At 36.5% G+C, this 26,612-nt stretch overlaps 1 protein-coding gene and 2 long non-coding RNA genes across 8 annotated transcripts in view; 1 reads left to right on the forward strand and 2 right to left on the reverse strand.

Annotated features, from left to right (window-relative positions):
- The window catches only part of syt12 (synaptotagmin XII), a 100,730-nt gene that overhangs the window by 64,465 nt on the left and 9,653 nt on the right, over positions 1-26,612 (forward strand). For 4 of the 5 annotated variants that reach the window (XM_062064682.1, XM_062064681.1, XM_062064680.1 and 1 more), the window contains 4 exons: positions 9,396-9,502; positions 19,918-19,978; positions 21,985-22,178; positions 24,504-24,911. In XM_062064682.1, the coding sequence (XP_061920666.1) occupies positions 9,396-9,502; positions 19,918-19,978; positions 21,985-22,178; positions 24,504-24,911 (770 nt within the window). Of the gene's footprint in view, positions 1-9,395; positions 9,503-19,611; positions 19,654-19,917; positions 19,979-21,984; positions 22,179-24,503; positions 24,912-26,612 lie in introns of those variants that run through there. The other variant, XM_062064684.1, reaches the window with a different exon arrangement.
- Positions 19,777-24,757, reverse strand: LOC133661476 (uncharacterized). Its single transcript, XR_009827950.1, has 3 exons — positions 24,482-24,757; positions 22,023-22,133; positions 19,777-19,993 (listed from the first exon to the last, which is right to left on the reverse strand). It is a non-coding gene; the product is annotated as an uncharacterized LOC133661476 (long non-coding RNA).
- Positions 26,339-26,612, reverse strand: part of LOC133661475 (uncharacterized) — a 6,143-nt gene continuing 5,869 nt past the window's right edge. For both annotated transcript variants that reach the window (XR_009827949.1, XR_009827948.1), the window contains exon 2: positions 26,339-26,612. This exon is cut by the window's right edge. This is a non-coding gene — a long non-coding RNA (uncharacterized LOC133661475).

Consider the following 26,612-nt stretch of genomic DNA (forward strand, 5'->3'; position numbering starts at 1 on the left):
AACCGCATCATCACGCCAAGAACCAGTCGGTTCCTTCCGGGCACAACCAGACGCACCTATCGCACACCTTCCACAGAACTCAGTCACAACCACTCTGAGTTCTTCTGCCGTGTAGTTGCTGTGGCAACAATTTCCTGCCTGAGCGCAGTCCCTGTGCACATGCTATTGTTGGTGTGAGCTACCAGCACCTTTTAACCCTTTTAGATGTGTTTCTGGGTTAGCAGACGCTTTTAAAAAAGGTCACTTTTGAAACTTTGAACTGTCAGAGTTCTGATGGGGTTAGGTGCCAAAGTATTTGGACAGCAACTCAAATGGACTTGAACTAAAACAATACAAATGTGATTGTACTTTCAGTTATGATGGAAAAGGTGTGCCAAAAATATGTCCAAGACCTTTAAGGAAAGAAATATTGATTGTTTAATTGCACTCCTGTGCCTAACTGTATGTGTACACCTGACCAGCAGGTGGAGCTAGTGTGGCCGTACAGTAAACCACCTAAGGTGAATTTCATTTTTCAACAGAGATTTTATTGTTACATTATTTTTGAAAATAGTGTGGATGGGTTTAAACACCTGATAGTCTAAGAATAATATATTTTTGACCCAAATATTTAAATTTCCACAGGAAACAAATGAAGGGAGATTATTTTTAAATGAAGGGAATTGGTAGTTGAAAAATATAAATACTCCACATTCAATCTAATAGTTTAATACTTTTGCTCCTCCTATATGTATGAAGACATCCTATATCTAATGTACCGTATTGACCCGAATATAAGACAACCCATCTTCTTAACTTCGCATTTTTTAGGAAAAGACTAAAACTACAAAATGTATACATACATACTTACATACATATACATATATAAATGTTTTCCATATCAGTAAAAAAAGGATGAATACATAACTTGTATCAATCTATGAGACACTTTTCCCCCAGTGTGTCTCTGTTTGCATCTCCAATCTGTGTTTGTGAGTGACAGGAAGAAAAGCTCATACTCACTTGACTTGGCGCCATTTGTATTAAGTTCAGGCTCCTAAATTTTTATATTTAGGTCAATAAGGTATTATATATATAAATGTTTTTTAAAAATAACCTCTTAAGTTTTTATTTGTTTTTAGCTTTGCAACCCCTGTCAAACATGCAAATGTGCCCCCTAAGGGCTGTCAGCAGCATAGCATCAATGTCCCGGCTTTGTCAGTGCTTTTAGGATTCGGAATTTACTCTGAAATATTAATAAAATCGAAGAAAGATTAGGTCTTGTTAGAACAAACAAGACTTTTCTGGCCCACAGACCGGGGGTTTTCCTGTTTTACACTTAAGCCAAAGATGTTTAGTTTTTTTCCCAAGTACTGTACATCTTTTTTTAACGATCACAAGTCCCAAGTAAAAAGTTCAACAAAAAGCATCCTGCTTAGTGCAATGCTATTTGTTCTTGTTGTGGCACATAAACTTGAACCGTGTTCAAGGATTTACACTTGTGGTGACCCGTCTCTCAAGTGGTCACGGCTTAATTGTTTGATTCACACTTAACCAAACAAACCAAACGTGTGAAGTGTGAACGCAGCTTACAAGGCGAACAACATCGGCATTGTGGACGAGCAAAAGGAAGATTTGCCTCACCTGGAATGAAAACACTTTGCTTTCTTTTTTGGGGAGTGTGTTGCTAGATGTCAGCGTTGAACGTTGACATTGACCATTGGCTTTAAACATCAACGTTGAACGTTGTCTTTTGAATGTCGACGTTCAGTCGACTTTGAACGTCGGCGTCAAACGTCATCGTTGAACCTCAACTTTTAAACGTCGTCTTTCAATGTCAGTTTTGAACGTCAGCGCTGAACATTGATTTGAAATGTCTGAGTTAAGTCTGCGTTGAACGTCTGCTTTCAACGTTGATGTTGAACGTTGTCTTTGAACGTTAACGCTGAACATTGACTTTGAACATGTGCGTTAAAAGTTTTGCGTTAAAAGTCAACATTGAACGTCTGCGTTGAACGTTGAGTGGGACGTTGGCATGAATGTCGGTGTTGAACATCGCCTTTGAACTTTATCTTTGAACTTCGTCTTTGAACTTTATCTTTGAATGTCGTCTTTGAGCGTTAATTTTGAATGTCAGCGCTGAACATTGATTTTGAACGTCTCCGTTAAAAGTCTGGGTTAAAAGTCTGCGTTTAACGTTGTCTTTGAAGGTCAGCGTTGAATGTCAGTTTTTTAAATGTCAGCGTTGTACATCAACTTTGAACGTCTGCGTTAAGAGTCTGCGTTGAACGTTGGCATGTAATGTCGGTGTGGGACATCGTCGTGAACATTGGCGTTGAACGTCAACGTTGTACGCCAACGTTAAACGTCGACTTTTACCGTAATCTTTAAAGCGTCATCTTAGAACTTTGTCTTTGATTGTCAGTTTTGAACGTCAGCGTTGAACATTGACTTTGAACATCTGCGTTAAGAAGTTTGCGTTATAAATCTGCATTGAACGCCTGCGTTGAACGTTGATGTTGAATGTCGTCTTAGAAAGTCAGCGTTGAATATCAACTTTGAACGTCAACGCTGAATATTGACTTTGAACGTCCGTGTTGAAAGTCTGGGTTAAAAGTCTGCATTAAAAAGTTTGCGTTGAGCGTTGTCTTTGTAGGCCAGCGTTGAATGTCACTTTTTAAATGTCGGCATTGAACATCAACTTTGAATGTCTGCGTTAAGAGTGCGTTGAACGTCGACTTTTAGCGTAGTCTTCAAACGTCATCTTAGGAGCTTTTTCTTTGAACGTCAGCGCTGAACATTGACTTTGACCGTCTACGTTATAAGTCTGCATTGAACACCTGCGTTGAACGTTGATGTTGAATGTTGTCTTAGAACGTCGTCTTGAAAGTCGGCGTTGAACATCGTCTTTGAAAGTCGGCGTTGAACATCGTCTTTGAAAGTCGGCGTTGAACATCGACTTTGAACGTCAACGCTGAATATTGACTTTGAACGTCCGTGTTAAAAGTTTGCATTAAAAGTATGTTTGAACGTTGTCTTCGAACATTGTCTTAGAAGGTCAAGGGCGGAACGTCGACTTTGAACATCGGCTTTGAATGTCGGTTTTGAATATCCACGCTAAACATTGACTTTAGACGTCTGCATTAACGGTCTGTGTTGAACGTCGGCGTTGAACGCTAATGCTGAATGTTGACTTAGCACGTCTTTAAAGGTCAGCGTTGCACGTCGGCCTTGAACGTCTACGTAAAACGTTTGCGTTGAACGTCTGCGTTAAACGTTGATTTTGAACTTCTTCGCTGTTTGTCCACTCAGCGCTGAGGCGTCATTGTGATGGAGGTTATTGAAGCAGAGTTGTGTTTTATGACTTGATTGGATTCTTTGAAATTGGAAACGTTCTCGGACGGACCTGAACCACTTTAGTCTCGCAGGCAAAACCACTTGCTGAGACGTGCTTCCATTCCTTCTTCCTGCATCTTCAGAGCTCGCATTGATCTTCACATACTTCCTGTATGTGAAATACTATTGTCAAATACTATTAGATTTAATTTGGCAATCCGGATCAGGAAAGGGAAATTATTATTTTGATCAGACTGTAGCTTTAGAGTATCCAGATCAGGAATGGGAATCTGTTATTTTTACTGTAGTTGTTCAGGCTGTAGCTGTAGATTATATATATATATATATATATATATATATATATATATATATATATATATATATATATATATATATATATATATATATATATATATATATATATATATATATATATATATATATATATATACATACATACATACATACATACATACATACATACACACACACACACACACACACACACACACACACACACACACATATATATATATATATATATATATATATATATATATATATATATATATATATATATATATATATATATATATATATATATATATATATATATATTGTAAAATCCTGACTTTCCTCAGCTTTGAATTTACATAGAAAAATGTTAAGAGGAAAACCACATTAATGTTGCAGGAAGTCCACACAGTTTTTCTTAGTCAAAAATACGAAAGCACAAAAAAAACATTTTTTAAATATATAACTTGCACATTAGTTAATACTGTAGAAAGTAACAATGGCAATAAAGAAAAACCCTATAAGAGATTGCTTTTCAAAATAAGTTTATAGTATTTTAAGAAAAACATTTGAATTGTTTTAGCATACATAGAGAAAACCCAGCTATTCATATTATGTTTAAAAAAATATATATTTTGACCTCAAATTGTTTGGTTTCATTTTTTTTTTTTAAATTGATTTGATGAGATGGAAAACGGAAATGTACCCAAAAAGATTAAATGCTGCTTTATTTCTCCCGCCGTAACGGATTTTGTTTTTCACATTAGGAAAAAAAAAAGTTTTAAAATAATTTTTTTCCAAACCTTTTTTAATTTCAACATAAGCGTGCTTGTTTCTCTCTTGGATGAATACTGCATCGCTTTACTCTCATGTACTTTACTCGTCACACAATATATCATCAGTATCCTCACCACTGGACAGAAAAGCATGTCATGGTTTATTTTAACGTGTACAGAATGTCACCTTGTAACCGACAGTAAGAGAAGAAAATAATAAATATATGTTTTTATATGTATGCACGCTTTGTTGTCGTTATTTCATGGTTTGGTTGGATATTGCAACTCTTTCTACAGCTGGGTTAAAACTGTACAAAATCTAACAACTTGACTCCTTAAATTCTAACAACTTGACTCCTTAAAAGGTTTTTTTTGTAATCATTTTAACGTCCCATACTCAGTATGTATATATACTTACAGCTCATAAGTGTTTTTTATGTAGAAATAGGATCTTTAAAGTTAGTTTTTTAAAATAATTTTAACGTCCCATACTCAGTATATGTACTTACAGCTCATAAGTGTTTTTTGTGTAGAAATATGATCTTTAAAGTTAGTTTTTTTAAAATCATTTTAACGTTCCATACTCAGTATATGTACTTGCAGCTCATACGTGTTTTTTGTGTTGGAATAGGATCTTTAAAGTTTTTAAAAAAAAATCATTTTAACGTCCCATATTCAGTTTATGTACTTACAGCTCATAAGTGGTTTTTGTGTAGAAATAGGATCTTTAAAGTTTATTTTTTTTAAATAATTTTAACGTCCCATACTCAGTTTATGTACTTACAGCTCATAAGTGTTTTTTGTGTAGAAATAGGATCTTTAAAGGTTTTTTTTTATAAATAATATTTAACGTCCTATACTTAGTACGTGTACTTACAGCTCATAAGTGTTTTTTGTGTTGAAATAGGATCTTTAAAGTTTATTTGTTTAAAATCATTTTAACGTCCCATATTCAGTTTATGTACTTACAGCTCATAAGTGGTTTTTGTGTAGAAATAGGATCTTTAAAGTTTATTTTTTTTAAATAATTTTAACGTCCCATACTCAGTTTATGTACTTACAGCTCATAAGTGTTTTTTGTGTAGAAATAGGATCTTTAAAGTTAGTTTTTTTTTAATCATTTTAATGTTCCATACTCAGTATATGTACTTGCAGCTCATACGTGTTTTTTGTGTTGGAATAGGATCTTTAAAGTTTTTAAAAAAAAATAATTTTAACGTCCCATATTCAGTTTATGTACTTACAGCTCATAAGTGGTTTTTGTGTAGAAATAGGATCTTTAAAGTTTATTTTTTTAAAATAATTTTAACGTCCCATACTCAGTTTATGTACTTACAGCTCATAAGTGTTTTTTGTGTAGAAATAGGATCTTTAAAGGGTTTTTTTTATAAATAATTTTAACGTCCTATACTTAGTACGTGTACTTACAGCTCATAAGTGTTTTTTGTGTAGAAATAGGATCTTTAAAGGGTTTTTTTTATAAATAATTTTAACGTCCTATACTTAGTACGTGTACTTACAGCTCATAAGTGTTTTTTGTGTTGAAATAGGATCTTTAAAGTTTATTTGTTTAAAATCATTTTAACGTCCCATATTCAGTTTATGTACTTACAGCTCATAAGTGGTTTTTGTGTAGAAATAGGATCTTTAAAGTTTTTTTTTTTAAAATAATTTTAACGTCCCATACTCAGTTTATGTACTTACAGCTCATAAGTGTTTTTTGTGTAGAAATAGGATCTTTAAAGTTAGTTTTTTTAAAATCATTTTAACGTTCCATACTCAGTATATGTACTTGCAGCTCATACGTGTTTTTTGTGTTGAAATAGGATCTTTAAAGTTTATTTTTTTTTAAATCATTTTAACGTCCCATATTCAGTTTATGTACTTACAGCTCATAAGTGGTTTTTGTGTAGAAATAGGATCTTTAAAGTTTTTAAAAAAAAAATAATTTTAACGTCCCATACTCAGTTTATGTACTTACAGCTCATAAGTGTTTTTTGTGTAGAAATAGGACCTTTAAAGGTTTTTTTATAAATAATTTTAACGTCCTATACTTAGTACGTGTACTTACAGCTCATAAGTGTTTTTTGTGTTGAAATAGGATCTTTAAAGTTTATTTTTAAAATAATTTTAACGTCGAATACTCAGTTTATGTACTTACAGCTCATAAGTGTTTTTTTGTGTAGAAATAGGATCTTTAAAGTTTTTTTTTTTTTAAATAATTTTAACGTCCCATACTCAGTATATGTACTTGCAGCTCATACGTGTTTTTTTGTTTAAATAGGATCTTAAAAGTTAATTTTTTAAAATCATTTTAACGTCCTCAGTATATATACTTACAGCTCATAAGTGTTTTTTGTGTTGAAATAGGATCACATGAATGGAGAAGAAGTACACCAGTTTGACCACTAGATGGAGCCATTCAAAAAGCAATCTTGCACCATTTCAAATGCTGCACTTTTTTCTTTTTTTTCATCAAAAGACCAAATGTATTTCTAAAAATGAAAAAAAAAAAATCTTTTTTGTATTGTTTCCTTTTCTTTCTTTTTTTTTTACTTTATGTTCCAACCTCGCAGCAGGGGCGCCGCTAGGGATTTTGGGCCCCATGAAAATAATCTTTACAGGGCCCCCTGTATTATAATTTCATCATCATTAGGGGCCTCTCTGGGCCCCCCTCCATAATGGGCCCCTAGAATCCGTCTCCTTTACCCCCCTTTTCGGCGCCCCTGCTCGCAGTGCTGCGGTGTTGGCCTCGTCACATCCATCCGTTCCTGTAATGTTCGAGAAGGTTCATTAGTTGATTGGAAGTCACTGCTTGATCATTGATCTCCTCAAATGAAGTCACAGCAGACCTGCAACATGTAAAAGTTGTTTTACAAATGGTCGCCAATAAATCACCGAATGACTCTCTATAGTAGGATTTGATGACTGTGCAAAATCCATCTACAGTAACTTCGCTTTTTATGGCAGTACGGTGTCCAAACAGCATCAATAAATCATCTGAAAGCTTTTAATAAAGTAAAAAAAAAAGAATTATTTTCTATAAATCATCTGAAAGCTTTTAATAATTAAAAAAAATGAATTATTTTCTATACTCTACCGCAAAGAGAACTTTGCTTTTTTTTGTGCAAAAGCATAAAAACATCTAAAACAATTATTTTTCCCCCCACAAATTAGATATCATTAGTAACTATTATCTTTAAATTACTGTCCCTTATTTTCTAGCATTATTGTACTTTATTATCTATCTTGATAGGAGTATTGATGACACAAACGAAACAACTTTTTGTGACAACATTAAATTAATACATAAAAAAAGACTGCATTGATGCCTATATTATCAGGGTTATTATCAGGGTTATTTTCTTTTGTATTATATTTTTTTTATGAATTAAGTAACGTTTATGACAACCTTTTTCCAAAACACAATATAGAATGTGAGCTATAACAGGATAATGCATACATTTATCATTTATTTTCAAAACGGTTACAAAAAAAAAAGTGGGACCCCAAAAATGGACTGTGGGACCCCATTTTTATGACTTGATGGGGTCCCTGGGACCCCATTTTGAAAATTCCTAGAGCCAACACTGATGGAGTATTGGTGCATGCAAAACAGCAGCAGGCGGCTGTGGCCTGCGGGCCGGTTCTAATACTAATCAAATATCATCCCCGGGGGCCATAGACTTTGACACCTATGTCTTATACCAGGGGTGTCAAACTCATTTTAGATGGGGGGCCACATGGAGAAAAATCTACTCCCAAGTGGGCCGGACTGGTAAAATCACGGCACGATAACTTAAAAATAAAGACAACTTCAGATTGTTTTATTTGTTTAAAAATAGAACAAGCACATTCTGAAATTGTACAAATCATAAAGTTTTTTTTTTTTTTTACAATTACCTGTTGCGGTTAATAGTATATATACTTTTTTTGTCGTTATTTGTATTTTCTGAATACATTATGTGATAATGTTCATCAGCCAACTCATTGGTGTTCATTTTCAATCTATCAAGATAAAACAATTATATCAAAATCAAATTACAAGATGTTATTTATGCAGTTTGATCATTTTCCTCGACTGATGTACTAACATCATGAGGTTTATTTTGTACATATGTAGCATCATCTACAAAGATACAAAGAATTGCTATTGTGCCATCTAGTGGACACATTTAGAACAGCTGTTTCTTTCATTCAAAAATTTCAGGTTCATTTTTATACTTAGCAAACTCATCCCGCGGGCCGGATAAAACCTGTTCGCGGGCCTGATCCGGCCCTCGGGCCGTACGTTTGACACCCCTGTCTTAGACCTAATATTACTATCAATAATTATCAAGTAAATATTGACAGATTTTCAAGTACATTTTGTCGACGCACGTAAACACAACCTCACATTTCTTTTCGTTGTATTTTTGTAAACAACTAGTTTCTTGAAAGCTCAATTGTTGTGAAAACATTAAAAACTTTACCAATTCAATGTTGTGTACATGCCACTCTATACACTGAGGAAGTACTTTGAAATAGCTTCAAAATTAAATGTCCCTTCAAAATAAATGTCAATTTAAGTGTTAAAAACATGTCCTTTAAATTACATTTGATTTGACTTAACTTAATTTAAATAAATACAAATTGTTAGCAGCTGAGACCCCGCGACCCCAAAAGGGACAAGCGGTAGGAAATGGATGGATGGATGGATAATGTGATTTGACACTGTCTTCTTCTTGGCTGCAGATTTCTGTCTTCAAGAGAATAAATGTGATTGCTTCACGTGGAAACCTGATTGGATGAGCTCCTTCCTGTGTGTGTGTGTGTGTGTGTGTGTGTGTGTGTGTGTGTGTGTGTGTGTCAGGGTGTCAGCAAGGAGGGGTGTGTGTGTGTGGGGGGGGGGAGTTTATGCCTCCAGCAGCATCTTTTCCTTGCAGACTCCAGCGAGCTGCGGCAAAAGCAAGCGGCTCTTCACCCCTCCATCATCATCATCATCATCATCTTCTCCTTCTTCTTCTGCAGCCTCCAAGCGTTTCTCTTTCTCCTTCCTCATCTTCCTCTTCATCGTCCTGCGGGATGGAGAGCGACGCCTGAAGAGACGAGAAAGGAGAGCGCCGTGTTTGTCCACGGTAAGAATGATGTTTCTTGTGTGCAAGAAATGTGAGGGCTGGGATGTTTTGCTCCGTGCACGTGGTCCTGTATTGATCCGGTATTGATCCAGCATGGACTTTCTGCAGAAAACACTTGCTTCTTTACGACATTCTATATTTTCCGCCCATCGTGACGTCGTGAAGTCTTCAAGCCTCAAATAAACACAGGAAACAAGGGCAATAATCCGTTCCAGGGTCTAGCTGTGGCCACCGTAAAAGTTATGTCACGGCTTCAGGTTTGACATTCGGAGTCGACGTGCACGGAAAAAGTGAATACAAACTCAAATAACTTATTCTTCAAGGCCACGCAGTCTGATAGTTTATATATCAATGATGAAATCTTAACATTGCAACACATGCCAATACGGCCGGGGTTAACTTATAAAGTGCAATTTTAAATTTCCCGGCAAACATCCGGCTGAAAACGTTTCGATATGATGACGTTTGCGCGTGACGTCAACAGTGGAAGCGGAAGTATTCGGAGCCCATTGAATCCAATACAAAAAAGCTCTGTTTTCATTTAAAAATTCCACAGTATTCTGGACATCTGTGTTGGTGAAGCTTTTGCAATTTGTTTAATGAACAATGGAGACTGCAAAGAAGAAAGCTGTAGGTGGGATCGGTGTATTAGCGGCGGACTACAGCAACACAACCAGGAGCACTTTGAGGATAGCAGACGCGCTAGCCGAACGACCTCACCTTGACTTCCTCCGTCTCCGGCATTCTAGAGGCTAACCTTTCCTGTGATAAAATGGCAACCAAGGTAATCAAAAAGGTTAACCAACGAACGAGATTTCTCTACAGAATTTCCTCTCTGGTCAACAAAAGCACCTTGAGGATTCTGGCGGGAACTCTCGTTCAACCCTTTTTCGATTACGCATGCACCTCCTGGTACTCTAGCACCTCCAAAACCCTCAAATCTAAACTCCAAACATCTCAGAACAAGCTAGTCAGGTTACTTCTAGACCTCCACCCCAGATCCCACCTCACTCCTACCCACTTCTCTAAAGTGGGCTGGCTCAAGGTGGAGGACAGAGTTAAACAACTTGCACTGAGCCTAGTCTATAAAATCCGCTACACCTCCCTGATACCGAAGTACATGTCAAACTACTTCCTTAACGTAAATGACCGCCATAACCACAACACCAGGGGGTGCTCCACTAACCACGTTAAACCCAGATTCCGAACTAACAAAGGTCTTAACTCATTCTCTTTCTATGCCACATCAATGTGGAATGCGCTCCCAACAGGTATAAAAGAAAGGGCATCTCTATCCTCCTTCAAAACCGCAATAAAAGTTCACCTCCAGGCAGCTACAACCCTAAACTAACACCCTCCCCGGATTGCTAATAATCAAATGTAAACAATCAAATGCAGATTCTTTTTCTTATGCCTTCTGATCTCTCTCTCTCTCTCTCTCTCTCTATGTCCACTACTTGATGTCCATACCCCCCCCCCCCTCCCTCCACACCCCTGATTGTAAATAATGTAAATAATTCAATGTGATTATCTTGTGTGATGACTGTATTATGATGATAGTATATATCTGTATCATGAATCAATTTAAGTGGACCCCGACTTAAACAAGTTGAAAAACTTATTCGGGTGTTACCATTTAGTGGTCAATTGTACGGAATATGTACTTCACTGTGCAACCTACTAATAAAAGTCTCAATCAATCAATCAATCCGGGCCGCCAACCGCATCTGTGATCGGGTGAAGTCCTTCGTCGTACCGTCGATCGCTGGAACGCAGGTGAGCACGGGTCGTGATGAGCAGATGAGAGCTGGCGTAGGTGCAGAGCTAATGTCTTTAGCATAGCTCTGTCCAGGTTCCGTAGCTAAGTTAGCTTCAATGGCGTCGTTAGCAACAGCATTGTTAAGCTTCGCCAAGCTGGAAAGCATTAACCGTTTATTTACATGTCCAGAGTTTGGTAGTATTGTTGATCTTCTGTCTATCCTTCCAGTCAGGGACTTATTTGTTTTGTTTCTATATGCAGTAAAGCCCGATGCTATTACGTTAGCTCAGTAGCTAAAGAGCTTCATCGATGTATTGTCGTGGGGATAAAAGTCACTGTGAATGTCCATTTCGCGTTCTCGACTCTCATTTTCAAGAGGATATAGTATCCGAGGTGGTTTAAAATACAAATCCGTGATCCACAATAGAAAAAGGAGAGAGTGTGGAATCCAATGAACCCTTGTACCTAAGTTACGGTCAGAACAAAAAAAGTTACGTTCTGCACTGCACGCTAGTTCTTCACTTTCACGTTCCTCATCCACGAATCTTTCATCCTCGCTCAAATTAATGGGGTAATCGTCGCTTTCTCGGTCCGAATCTCTATCGCTGCTGGTGTAAACAATAGGAAAATATGAGCAGTCCTTCCCCCGGTGTCGTCACGCTACTTCCGGTGGGGGCAAGGCTTTTTTTTTTATCAGAGACCAAAAGTTGCAAACTTTATCGTCGTTGTTCTCTACTAAATCCTTTCAGCAAAAATATGGCAATATCGCGAAATGATCAAGTATGACACATAGAATGGATCTGCTATCCCCGTTTAAATAAAAAAAATTCATTTCAGTAGGCCTTTCATGAACATGTAATGGGAATGTTTGTCATTTGCCACCTAGTGGACTTTTATGTGTACTGCTGCTATTAACTGCGTATATGAATTGTATAAAGCAGTGTTTTTCAACCACTGTCTGGTGTGCCGTGGGAGATTATCTATTACCTATTTGGGTTAAAATCATTTTTTGCAAACCAGTAATTATAGTCTACAAATGATGTGTTGTTGTTGAGTGTCGGTGCTGTCGAGAGCTCGGCAGAGTAACCGTGTAATACTCTTCCATATCAGTAGGTGGCAGCCGGTAGCTAATTGCTTTGTAGATGTCAGAAACAGCGGGAGGCAGTGTGCAGGTAAAAAGGTATCTAATGCTTAAACCAAAAATAAACAAAAGGTGAGTGCCCCTAAGAAAAGGCATTGAAGCTTAGGGAAGGCTATGCGGAACGAAACTAAAACTGAACTGGCTACAAAGTCAACAAAAACAGAATGCTGGACGACAGCAAAGACTTACAGTGGAGCAAAGACGGCGTCCACAATCTACATCCGAACATGACATAACAATCAACAATGTCCCCACAAAGAAGGATAACAACAACTGAAATATTCTCGATTGCTAAAACAAAGTAGATGCGGGAAATATCGCTCAAAGGAAGACATGAAGCTGCTACAGGAAAATACCCCAAAAATAGGAGCGCAAGACAAGAACTAAAACACTACACACAGGAAAACAGCAAAAAATACAAAATAAGTCAGGGCGTGATGTGACAGGTGGTGACAGTACACCTACTTTGAGACAAGAGCTATAGTGATGCATGCTTGGTTATGGTTTAAAGTCATATCCAACGACTTTTTACTGTCAACTGAGTTTCGTTTTTTAGTGATTTCTGCTGGTGGTGTGCCTCCGCATTTTTTCAACGCAAAAAATGGGCCTTGGCTCAAGAAAGGTGGGAAAACACTGGTATAAAGCACCAATTACTGCAGTCTCCTATACTGGAGTCACCGGGTGGGTCAGAAAACATTGGCTTTAACACCCTGAGTCAACAGCGTTGTCGAGCTCTGCATGCGCTTTAAAATGTTGGCGTGAAAGTCATGCATGTGTGTTTACATGTTGTACTTTTCTTTACAACCACCTCATCAGCGCCAATAGTGCCGACTCAGCAGTTTTACCACTACTACAACAATGGTTGTACAATCTAGTGGTTTTTAAATGACCATGGCCTTGCAGGGAGCAGTTTTTCATGCACTCCAAAAGTTAAAAAAAAAAAAAAAAAGTTAATATTTAGGAAATATCGTCTCTCCAATTATCACCAGATTCCAATCAACACCTCGTCTTTTTTTTTTTATAGTTAAAGCATATATGTTAGCATAAGCAATAACGTTAGCTTGCTTATCTGATTACATTTTTCTTTTATTCCTACACCACAACTTTCTGTGTGAACATCTCATTAGCTAAAGCGCTAACATAAGGGCCTCTTCTACTAAGATCTAAATAGCACATGCTAAGCAGCCCGTGCAAATAGAAATTAGCGTGTACGTGTGATCTACAAAACCCAAAACCAGTGAAGTTGGCACGTTGTGTAAATCGTAAATAAAAACAGAATACAATGATTTGCAAATCCTTTTCAACCTATATTCAATTGAATAGACTGCAAAGGCAAGATACTTAACGTTCGAACTGAAAAACTTTATTTTTGCAAATATTAGCTCATTTGGAATTTGATGCCCGCAACATGTTTCAAAAAAGCTGGCACAAGTGGCAAAAAAGACTGAGAAAGTTGAGGAATGCTCATCAAACACTTATTTGGAACATCCCACGGGTGAACAGGCTAATTGGGAACAGGTGGGTGCCATGATTGGGTATACAAGCAGCTTCCATGAAATGCTCAGTCATTCACAAACAAGGATGGGGCGAGAGTCACCACTTTGTCAACAAATGCATGAGCAAATTGTTAAGAACAACATTTCTCAACCAGCTATTGCAAGGAATTTAGGGATTCCACCATCTACGGTCCGTAATATCATCAAAAGGTTCAGAGAATCTGGAGAAATCACTGCAAGGCTGAAAACCAACATTGAATGCCCGTGACCTCCGATCCCTCAGGCGATACTGCATTAAAAAGCGACATCAGCGTGTAAAGGATATCACCACATGGGCTCAGGAACACTTCAGAAAACCACTGTCAGTAACTACAGTTGGTCGCTACATCTGTAAGTGCAAGTTAAAACTCTACTATGCAAAGCGAAAGCCATTTATCAACAACACCCAGAAACGCCGCCGGTTTCGTTGGGCCCGAGCTCATCTAAGATGGACTGATGCAAAGTGTAAAAGTGTTCTGTGGTCTGACGACTCCACATTTCAAATAGTTTTTGGAAACTGTGGACGTCGTGTCCTCCGGAACAAAGAGGAAAAGAACCATCCGGATTGTTATAGGCGCAAAGTTCCAAAGCCAGCATCTGTGATGGTATGGGGGTGTATTAGTGCCCAAGGCATGTGTAATTTACACATCTGTGAAGGCACCATTAATGCTGAAAGGTACATACATGTTTTGGAGCAACATATATTGCCATCCAAGCAACGTTACCATGGACGCCCCTGCTTATTTCAGCAAGACAATGCCAAGCCACGTGTTACAACAAATTTGTTTTTAATCAGCTCCTTAAGTCATCCAGAAGATATAAAATTATATAATTATGTTATTAAATATGTTTATTAGGGCTGTGAATCTTTGGGTGTCCCACGATTCGATTCAAAATCGATTCTTGGGGTCACGATTCGATTGAAAATCGATTTTTTTTTTTCAATTCAACACGATTCTCGATTCAAAAACGATTTTTTATTTTTTTAATTTTTATTTTTTTATAATGAAAACAATACACAACAATACCATAATAATGCAATACAATTTCAAAACCAAACCCGACCCAGCAACATTCAGAATACCAATAAACAGAGCAATTGAGAGCAATTGAGAGGAGACACAAACATGACACGGAACAATCTAAAAGTAGTGAGACAAAAAATGAATATTATCAACAACAGTATCAATATTAGTAACAATTTCAACATAGCAGTGATTAAAAATCCCTCATTGATATTATCATTACAAACATTAATAAACACTTTTTTTTTTTTAAATTAACAATAGTGTCACTTTGGCTTACACTTGCATCGCATCTCATAAACTAAATGTCTAATGATAATGTCAATGAGGGATTTTTAATCACTGCTATGTTGAAATTGTAACTAATATTGATACTGTTGTTGATAATATTCATTTTTGTTTCACTACTTTTGGTTTGTTCTGTGTCGTGTTTGTGTCTCCTCTCAATTGCTCTGTTTATTGCAGTTCTGAGTGTTGCTGGGTCGGGTTTGGTTTTGGAATTGGATTGGATTACATTGTTATGGTATTGCTGTGTATTGTTTTGTTGGATTGATTAATTAAAAAATAAAAATAAAAAAAATTAAAAATGTATAAATAATAACAATTTAAAAAATCGAGATTTTAAAAATGAGGATCGATTCTGAATCGCACAACGTGAGAATCGCGATTCGAATTCGAATCGATTTTTTCCCACACCTCTAATGTTTATTATGTTTTATTTCTGAAAAATATGTTGACAGGATGGAAGATTCTCCTTCCATCGCCTGTCTTTTCAACGCCGTCAGTCACATGTCAGTTTGCACATACTTTTCAGACGTACTAAGTAAAGATGCGAAACAGCACCCGCAGAACAGTTTCAGCCCTGATAGATCACACTACGCATGCTGAATAATTATATTTACATGTTCTCCTCCCAGTATTGCGGGCGTTCTGCTAATCAGCATACATTATAAATATTATTGAATTGAAGACAGACACATGTGCTATCAATTTTGCACGTGTTTTAATACACGCAAAAATCTTGTTGTCTAAAACAATAAAATTTTATTGGTTAATGCGCTAACACCTCATTGGTTAAAACGCTAACATCAAATTGGTTAAAGCAATAACTTTTAGTGGAGTTAATCACTAACCTGTGCTTAATACATTTTACAATATCAGAAAGAAAAAGTAGTTTTTTTTTCACACAAGTTCCCCGTGTTGGAGCTGCAAGTGCTCTGCCCTATTTGCCCCTCAAGCAAAACTCCCACTAGTGCAGGGGTCGGCAACCCAAAATGTTGAAAGAGCCATATTGGACCAAAAATGCAAAAACAAATCTGTCTGGAGCCGCAAAAAATTCAAAGCCATATTACATACAGATAGTGTGTCATGAGATATAAATTGAATTAAGAGGACTTAAAGGAAACTAAATGAGCTCAAATATAGCTACAAATGAGGCATAATGATGCAATATGTACATACAGCTAGCCTAAATAGCATGTTAGCATCGATTAGCTTGCAGTCATGCAGTGACCAAATATGTCTGATTAGCACTCCACACAAGTCAATAACATCAACAAAACTCACCTTTGTGCATTCACGCACATTAAAAGTTTGGTGGACAAAATGAGACGGAAAAAGAAGTGGCATAAAACACGTCCTAAAAAGTCGGAGAAAGTTATACATATAAACAAACTACGGTGAGTTCAAGGACCGCCAAAATTAGTAGGACAAAACGGCGCTCGCCAAATACTCGAATCAGTGAAGCATGTTTAATATAAACAGTGTGATTTATAACAATTAGGGAGGTTTGTGTCATGTTTGTCCTCCTACAGAAACCATATTAACACAAAAAATATATATTTTTCCCCTCATCTTTTTCCATTTTTCATACATTTTTTAAAAAGCTCCAGAGAGCCACTAGGGCGGCGCTAAAGAGCCGCATGCGGCTCTAGAGCCGCGGGTTGCCGACCCCTGCACTAGTGGTATTGGAGTTCAAACACGTCCTCAGGAAATGGTTTTAGGAATTCTAGTTTTTCATTAAGGTTTAAGCCTCCTCATACTTATAGAGATAACACCAAAACATGCAATGTCAGAAAGCTGCGACAAAAAATATCCCAAAAGAAGACTTTAAGCTGCAACTTCCTGTATGGAATGTGTCCCAATACTTTTGGTCCGTCTGATGCACGTTTTGAGTGGAGGTCCTCAGGGAAGTGTTATAGGTCCACTTTTGTTCTGTGAGGGTTGAACTATCCTTGTTATAAAAGCTATGGAAAGTAAATTCATGCATACATTATATACTGTACTGTGTGTTTTTTAGAGTAGTCAGTGTACAGCTTGTATATGTACTGGCTCATGAAAATACCACATCTATGAGTTATTTTCTTCAGTCCAGCATGGTGGTGACCAGAGGTGGGTAGAGTAGCCAAAACTTGCAAGATAATAAAGTAATATTACTCAAGTAAAAGTAAAAAGTAGTTATCCTAATAATTGTTGAGTAAGAGGAAGTATTCAGTGAAAAAACAATTTAAGTACTGAGTAACTATGATGCGTGTGTGTGTGTGTGTGTGTGTGTGTGTGTGTGTGTTTGCGTGTTTTTGTATTCCTACCCTTCTTGAGACATCAACAAGGAAAAGTACCTTCCATATGAGGAGGTGTGAACAAGTTAGGACATAAATCATGGTCCCAATACGGAAAAGCATTGCATGTAATAGAGAATGTCTCATTTGCACCCCTGGTGGTGAAATCCATCAAAATGAGGGTGGTCCCAAAAAGATGGGATTTTTCGAATTGACTGAGTGTCGGTTTTAAAAGTGCTCCCCCTCTGGTCAACATATGTAATAACAACTGTGTGTAAGAAATTGAAATGCGCCCCCTTTGGCCAAAATGTATCAAAAAACTAAAATAAATATGTATATAGAGACATACTGGGGGGGGGGGGGGGACCCTGCTGAAGCATGTACTACACAATTTGGACCTTTTACATTGACCTATAACATTATAAAAGGGCTAATGTTAGCATATGTGCAGCTAAAACACAAAAAACATGCCTACAACTTACAGCAACATCTTTTCTTTAGTTGGAAATGGAATTCTTGTGGAGCTAACATTTCTACTGACGCAGATGACATTGGATGATAAAAATTTTCTTTTTGCTAGTCCTAAGGTAAACATTGAAGCGTTTTTGTCACTTTTTACATGGTGTGGCCGACAGTGCGGTCATGTGACTGCCAGACTCCGTATGTATATATACTGTATATATATATATATATATATATATATATATATATATATATATATATATATATATATATATATATACATATATATATATATGTATATGTATATATGTATATGTGTATATATATATGTATATGTATATATGTATATGTATATATATGTGTATATATATATGTATATTTACTGTACATATATATGTATATATACTGTACATATATGTATATATATATGTATGTATATATGTATACATATACATATATATGTATATATACTGTATATATATGTGTATGTATAAAGATATGTATATGTATATATATATGTGTATATGTATATATAAGTGTATGTGTATAGGTATATATATGTGTATGTGTATATGTATGTATGTATATATGTATGTGTGTACGTATGTATATATATATATATATATATATATATATATATATATATTTATTTATTTATTTATGTATTTATTTATATATATTTATTTATTTATGTATTTATTTATATATACATACATAAACACACGTACACACACATAATTACTGTTTTATTTTCCTATACTTAAACACAGTTCAAACTGTGTGTAAAGTTACTGAGGCCAAAAATATCAAATATACTTGTTAAATAAAACCTCTGCCTTGTTTTCAATGAATACTTAGGCCTACTACGCTACTGAATTTCAATGTTGGTCATTATGGTGGTACTTGGAGAGCCAAATGTTTTCTGAGGTGGTACTTGGCAAAAAAAAAGTTTCAGAATCACTGCAATAGATGATAAATAAATATAATAATGATGTAAGTAAATGTAACGATCGGAATGAAACTCAATGTAACAGAGTAAAAGTACGCTAGTGTTTTTTTCCCCTCACAAAAATACTCAAGTAAAAGTAAAAAGTGTGTTGCATTAAAACTGACAAGTAATGTTGATCCAAAAACTTACTGAAGTAAATGTATCAGACTAAACGTAGTGCGTTACTACCCGCCTCTAGTGGTGGTAGTAATGTCACGGTCCCGGGCTGCACGAGTGCTGCCTGCTCAAGGGAGTTCCGGTTAATTGAGGGAAGCTTTCATTTTAGTTGTAAAGTCTGAATATTAAGTATGTTTTATTTCAATTAAAAAAACATCACAGTATCTAACAACACTGATGAAAAGATACAATGTCTTGTTAGCACCTGCAGAAACACACACACACACACACACACACACACACACACACACACACACACACACACACACACACACACACACACACACACACACACACACACACACACACACACAAGGATAAAAGCAGGCGGGGAGGTGGAGCCCTGGTGAGGGGGGCGGAGCTGGCGTTCCAGCAGGCGTGGGTGGATTCTGCACTGCGTCAGCCACTTCCATTTGTCTGCAAGCCGCCCCCATTAACTCCCTCCCTCCTATCATTAGGGCAATGCTCGGGTTTCCCACAAGCTGCTGTAATACACAAAGATTCCAGTAGGCGGCTGGTGGGGGTTGTCTTAGGGGAGCTCTGAGTCACACTGCAATGGTTAGGGGAAAGGGGGTGGGGGTGGGGGGGGGGGGGGGGGGGGTTGTTTTATTGTTCATCACTGGCTCTTAAAAAGTGATCAAATCTGAATGTGACGTGACCCGAGTTCCATTTTTCAACAGATGACTGGGTTTCTTTCTGCACCATCACCAGCAACATGTGTTAGCAGTAACGAAATCTATCTCCAGGTTTTCCATCTTATTCATTCGCAGGCTGGCTGCTGCACCATGTCCTCGCCTCCGAGTGGGGATATTTCAGGCTACCATCTGAGTGGTGAGTGGACAACAACTGAAAAAAAGTACACATAAAAAAAAACATTTGCTGTCCTCATTTTTTCATGATATTTAATTGCTTGAAAATAAAATAGATACATTGCAATAAATACAATAAAATATAGGATAATACATAATGATAAACAAATACATAAATACAAATAAATAAATATTTTATGTATATAATAGATAAATTGTAGTATTTTGCCCTCTCTGAATGTTGATATGTAGTTTGACAGATACGTTAACAGTCCTTTAATTTAGAGCCAGAAAAAGTTCCAATTTGCTTATTGGTCACCTCGAAATAAAATCACAGTAAAACTAAGCACATAAAGAGTACATTACAGTAATATACACAGGAAGTGCAAATAAATGTAAGAATCATGTTAAATCAACAGTGCAGTCTGGTATGAACTGCAATAAACAATGACACCATGAAGGAAAATAAGTTGGCACTATTGATGCTAACATACAGGCAGGGCTGTAACGAGGATTTGACAAATACCGAGGTCAAAAATTGGTTGTCCAAGAGGAGCTTTGAAAGGCTGAAATGATGGGTATCCCAGCACCATATAAATAATATTACATTGGCCAACACAATGAATTTCCAGAATAACAAAAGCTTTCATTGAGGTAGAACCATCACGTGTTATCTTATCTAACATCTTTGACTATCAGCATGATTTTTGTAACAGTTCACTTTTTTATTATCCTGAACAAAAATATAACACTTTTGTTTTTGTTCCCTTTTTCATGAGTTGAACTCAAATATCTAAAACTTTAGCTATACACATAAAATACCTATTCCTCTAAAATATTGTTCACAAATCTGTCTAAATCTGTGTTAGTGAGCATTTTTTCTTTGCCACAAAAAAAACCATCCCACAGGTGTGGCATATCAAGATGCTGATTAAACAGCATGATTGTTGCACAGGTGTGCCTTAGGCTACCCTCAAGAAAAGGCCACTCTGAAATGTGCAGTCAGATGTCGCAAGTTTTGAGGGAGCGTGCAGATGACATGCTGACTGCAGGAATGTCCTCCAGACCTGTTTGCCCGTCACTTGAATGTTCATTTCTCTACCATAAGCCGTCTTCAAAGGCGTTTCAGAGAATTTGGCAGTACATCCAACCGGCCTCACAACTGCAGACCACGTGTAACCACGACAGCCCAGGACCGCCAACATCCACTGATAAGAATATATTGGCAAATTGTTCCCAAATGTATTCACTGTCCCCAGCATTAGTGCAATCGTGTCAGGAAGGATTACAAATGTACGATATATTTATTATATAATGTACAGTTTATTTTCCATTCATCTGTTTATTTACAAAACACGCATCAAATTAAAAACGAGTTTGATTTTTAAAAAGTACAGAAATTGTTTCACGTAAATAAAAAAAAGTGTGAACTTGTTTTATATTCGGAGGGAGGAGGCCCTCCAAATACAATTCTGTTTAGAGCCCCAGTTTAGACGATCCTATTGAAATTAGCATCGCAGTCATTCTAAACTCTTACAAACAGTGAGATTTTAAGGGAACAGAATTAACATCAAACAGGTTATAGGATGGTTGTATCTTTCAGCACTTGCACTCTCCTTAAAATGCTCATTTCAGAATAATCCTCACTCCTGAAATAAAAGTGCTTCCTAGCGATTATGTCGGGTTTTATGCTGCATTCTATTTGTTGAGAGTCAAGTGGGAAGTGAAGGTGAGCTGACTGGCAGACTTCAAACGAATAATATCAGTAACGACTGCCAGTAGAGGGCAGCACAAGTAATGATGCTAACTTTGGCTGCCGTTCTCTTTCCAGCAGATTTTTTGCAGCTATTGCAACATTTATTTTTTTAAAATACACACCAGATTTTGCTCGGGTTTTACGTCTTCTCTTGCAACCCGTTTTGGGAGTAAACTAGTTGGGCCGAAACGGCTTGCTCCCCCTGCTGGTAGCTTCCAAGTACGGAAAGTTGTTACGTGACGACTAAAAAACAGAATGTATCCTCCTTTCAGTGGTGCGTAACCCGGCGGGCTGGGAGGTGGGCATCTACCTGTTTGGCTTTGTGGTGCTGCTGGCCGCGGCCGGCCTGAACATCTGGAAGCTGTGGAAGTCTGGAACCTTCCCAGCGCCGTCGCCCTTCCCCAACTTTGACTACAGATATCTGCAGGAAAAATACGGAACGTCATTCTCAGAGGTCCGACAGAAGGTATTTATTTTTTTTATCAGCACAAACTAAATTAACAAATTAATTGATCTGATTGATTGATTTAATGCAAGGAACCCTGTTCGGTAATGTGGCTCATTATGTGGCAAGATAACTTTGTGAACACTATCATAAGATAATTAATAATAATATATTATAATAATTATAACTATGACAGTTAGATTAATACATTAATATTGTCATTGATATTGATATTATTAAAAATATAAAATGACATATCAATTTTAACACATTAATTTATTAGTAATATTAATAGTAATTTCAATATTAATATTAACCAGAAAATTCTGTGCCCTGGACCTCTGGCCGGGGGTCGTCGTACTTTGAAGACGGTGCCGAGTGTCCGAATCCGTGAGTGTTAGGTGTAATTTTTCAAAATTGGCTACAGAGCTAGCCTAAAACATTAGCATGCTTACATACAAATGCTAACAAACTAGCTCAAAAAGTTAGCATGCCAATGTTAGCATGTTAGCAAGCTAACGTTATCATGCTAACAGTTGGCTTGTGTCACATATCAAGTTATATGATTTTAAAGCAGTGGTTCTTAACCTGGGTTCGATCGAATCCTAGGGGTTTGGTGAGTCGGGCTCAGGGGTTCGGCGGAGGTCAAGACACACCCGACTCATCGTGTAAATAAAAATTTCTCCTTATCGGTGTATTGCGGATACGGCAACAGCAGAAGTCAGACTGATTTGCGAGTGTGTAATTTGTTGTGAGTTTATGCACTGTGTGGGTTTTGTTCTTTGAACAAGGTGATGTTCATGCACGGTTCATTTTGTGCACCAGTAAAAAAACATGGTAACACTTTAGTATGGGGAACATATTCACCATTAATTAGTTGCTTATTAACATGCAAATTAGTAACATATTGGCTCTTTACCAGTCATTATTAAGTACTTATTAATGCCTTATTCGGCATGGCCTTATTATAACCCTAACCCTCTAACCCTGACCCTAACCCTAACCCTAACCAAATAACTTTAAATTAAGTCTTTGTTACTTAGAATATGTTCCCCAAAATAAAGTGTTACCAAAAACATATAACTTTGTCTTGAATTTGAAAAAATACAACATTTTATTTTTCACTAAAGAAGGGTTCGGTGAATGCGCATATGAAACTGGTGGGGTTCGGTACCTCCAACAAGGTTAAGAACCACTGCTTAAAAGTGTATGGCTGGGGAATTAGAGAAAACAAGTGTTAAATTTGCTAAAAACAAAGTTAGCACTTTAATGTTAGCATGCTAACATTAGCATGCAAACAGTTAACAAGTGTGACATACTTACAGTGTCACATACCAGGTTAAATGACTTTAGGGTAAACGGTTGCTAAATTAGCTAAAAAAGCTTGCACTTTAATGGTGGCATGCTAGCATGCTAACGTTAACATGCTAACAGTTAGCTTGTTTCACATACCAAGTTATACGACTGCAAGGTGTATCACTGCGGAATTAGAGAAAAAAGTGTAAAATTGGGGGAAAAAAGTTGGCACTTTAATGGTAGCATGCTAGCATGTTAGCGTTAGCACAGTAACCGTTAACAGCTGTCACATACCAAGTTATATGACTCTAGGGTAAACGGTTGCAAAATGAGCTCAAAAAGCTAGCACTTTAATGTTAGTATGCTTAATAATAATAGCTACATTAACATTAATACCAGTATTAATATCAATGTTAATGTTGATATTAGTGTAATGCGAATATCAACATTAATGGTCCAATTGATACTAATATTAACATTGATATTAACACCAATTTTAATAATATTGATAATACTAATATCAATATTGATTCTAATATTAATATTTTTATTAATACAAACTTTACTATTGCGTTAGCATTAATATTAATATGCTAATTCATACTAATATAATATTCACATTAGTATTACTATATTGAAAATATTAATACAAATAAAGATATTATGAATAATATATAGATATTAAAGTAATACAAATTACTAATAATAAAGTAATAAATAATATTAAGATATAAATAGTAAAATAATAAATTATAAAACAATAGTAATAATGGGAGTGTTTTTAAAAATGAATTTCATAATTAAAAATAATATGTATAAAAAAAAGTAATCTTAATATTATTGTTCATTTTAAAAATGTTTGTATTATATTTTGCTTCTATAAACTGGATTGGACCAGATAAATCTCTCGCTTTCAGATCATTGCATTTCAATTGGACTTGTGTCAAATTCTATTGTGACCTTTTTAAGAAAGAAAGAAAACCATCTCCCTGGTGGAGGTAACAGGGATTGCAGTTAATGTATTTCACCTTTCAAACGTCTCCTATGAAGCGAGTGGCAGCCAACAACCACCGCCGCACCTCCACCACGTCCAGCCGCAAGCCCAGCCTGGCAGCGTGCGACACCCCGGACGGCCTCAGGGACCTGGGCCACCTGGAGCTGATGGGCCGAGAGCCGGACCTGAGCAGCGTGGTCCAGCTCAACCGCTCCATCTCCACCGACTCGCTCAGCTCCATCTCGTCCATCGCCAACAACTTCGGCCACGACTTCACCGTGGGCCAGCTGGAGGTCACGCTGGAGTTTGAGTCCGGTAGACCGGCCGGCCTGCAGGGAGCGAGCGTGCTGCACATCACCCTGCACCAGGGCAAGGACCTGCTGGAGAAGGAAGAGGGAGACTTCCCAGGGTGCTTCATCAGGGTCTCTCTGGGGCCCGAGGAACTCAATGTGGGCGTCACAAGGGTAAGACCAAGGAAGTCATGTTTGGAGTTTTTCGGTGAATAATGAAGGCACACACCATCCAAATTAGGATTGTTTGGCCTTGGCGGAGGTCTTCTCTCTTCATGGTTGGTAGCACGAGCAACTCTTTTGTAGAGGAGAGTGCACAGCAAATATGGGGTGCCTAATGTAAAAATTCCATCACACTTTTCTAGCAGGTATAGTTTGAATATTTAGCGCAGTTTTTCTCACATTTAGCTAATTTTCTTCACATTTGAGGTAAACATTAAATGGTGAATACATATGTTAAATCTAAATAGTACATCTCAACAATAGATGTAAATGTTGAATCTAATTATAAATGTCAAATCTAAAAGTTAAACATAAATATAAATGTTTCATATACATCCTTAATATAAAAATATTAAATCTAAAAGAAAAGGTTTAATATAAATCATTGATATAATTGTTCAATCTAAATGCTAAATTCAAACATAAATGTTAACTCTAAATATTAAATCTGAATCTACATTAGATTTATATTTAACATGTATATTCTACATTTAACATTTAAATGTACAGTATATTTAACATTTCCATTTAGATTTAACATTTATATCAATCAATCGATAATTCAAAGTTTATTTATATAGCCCTTAATTGTAGATGCCTCGAAGAGGCGAATAAATGTACAATATATTTAACATTATCACTTGTATTTAACGTTTAGATTTAACGTTATCAATTTACATTTAACATTTAGATTGAAGATTTAGATTTAGATGTATCATTTAGATTCAACATTTAGGTTTAAGATTTAGACGAAACATTAAAATTGAACATTTCCATTTATATTTAGCGTTTAGATTTAGATTGAACACTTAGATTTGAAATGTATCTTTTAAATTTAGATTAGGCATTTCGGTTTAACATTGAGATTAAACATTTAGATGTAACATTTAGATTCACATTAAACATTTAGATTTAGTTTCAACTTGAAGATGAACCATTGAGATTTAACATGTAGATTATATCGCAAATGTGAAGAAAATGAGCTAAATGTGAGAAAAGTCATCTAAATATTTAAAACGTATGAGTTAAAAAATGTGACTGAATTTTTACATTCGGCACCCTATAAGCAAATGCACACTTTTTTATATACACTGTATAACATATTCATCTGTAGTTAGTGAATCACTTTATTACCATGAACTATTACTCTAGTGACAAGTGCATGGCTGTCTAGTAACAATTTGGTGCTATTCTACTTTGCTGCAATCATGGTGAAGACAGGATTCGCTGACATCAGCGTCTCTTAGCTGGCTCCTCCCTCCTCCCTCCATCATTCTATTATTTAAATGGGTCCTTTATCCTGGCGGACATATTTTATTGAATTTTTTTTTCTTTCTGTGTGCTAATAAGATGTCCAATCACTTTTTTCTCATCTAGACTCTCATTTAGACTCTCATTTCTCACAAACACACACACCCCTCCTTAAATGTTGTACTTGGACTCACATACGATATAAATATTGGCTTTTGCACCCATGAGCTCAAATGCTGCAATTACATCCTCAGCCCTTCCCCTGCACGTTGCCTGGCAACCCGCATCACTTTTCCCCCACATCACGCCTTAGCATCCGAGGGCGGTGTTGTGAAACACCAACTTGCTGTCTTCTTGTAGCACATGATAGTATGTATTACATATTGCAGTATAGTTACACTA

The sequence above is a fragment of the Entelurus aequoreus genome, linkage group LG12, assembly GCF_033978785.1.
Source record: "Entelurus aequoreus isolate RoL-2023_Sb linkage group LG12, RoL_Eaeq_v1.1, whole genome shotgun sequence".
Classification (NCBI taxonomy): domain Eukaryota; kingdom Metazoa; phylum Chordata; class Actinopteri; order Syngnathiformes; family Syngnathidae; genus Entelurus; species Entelurus aequoreus.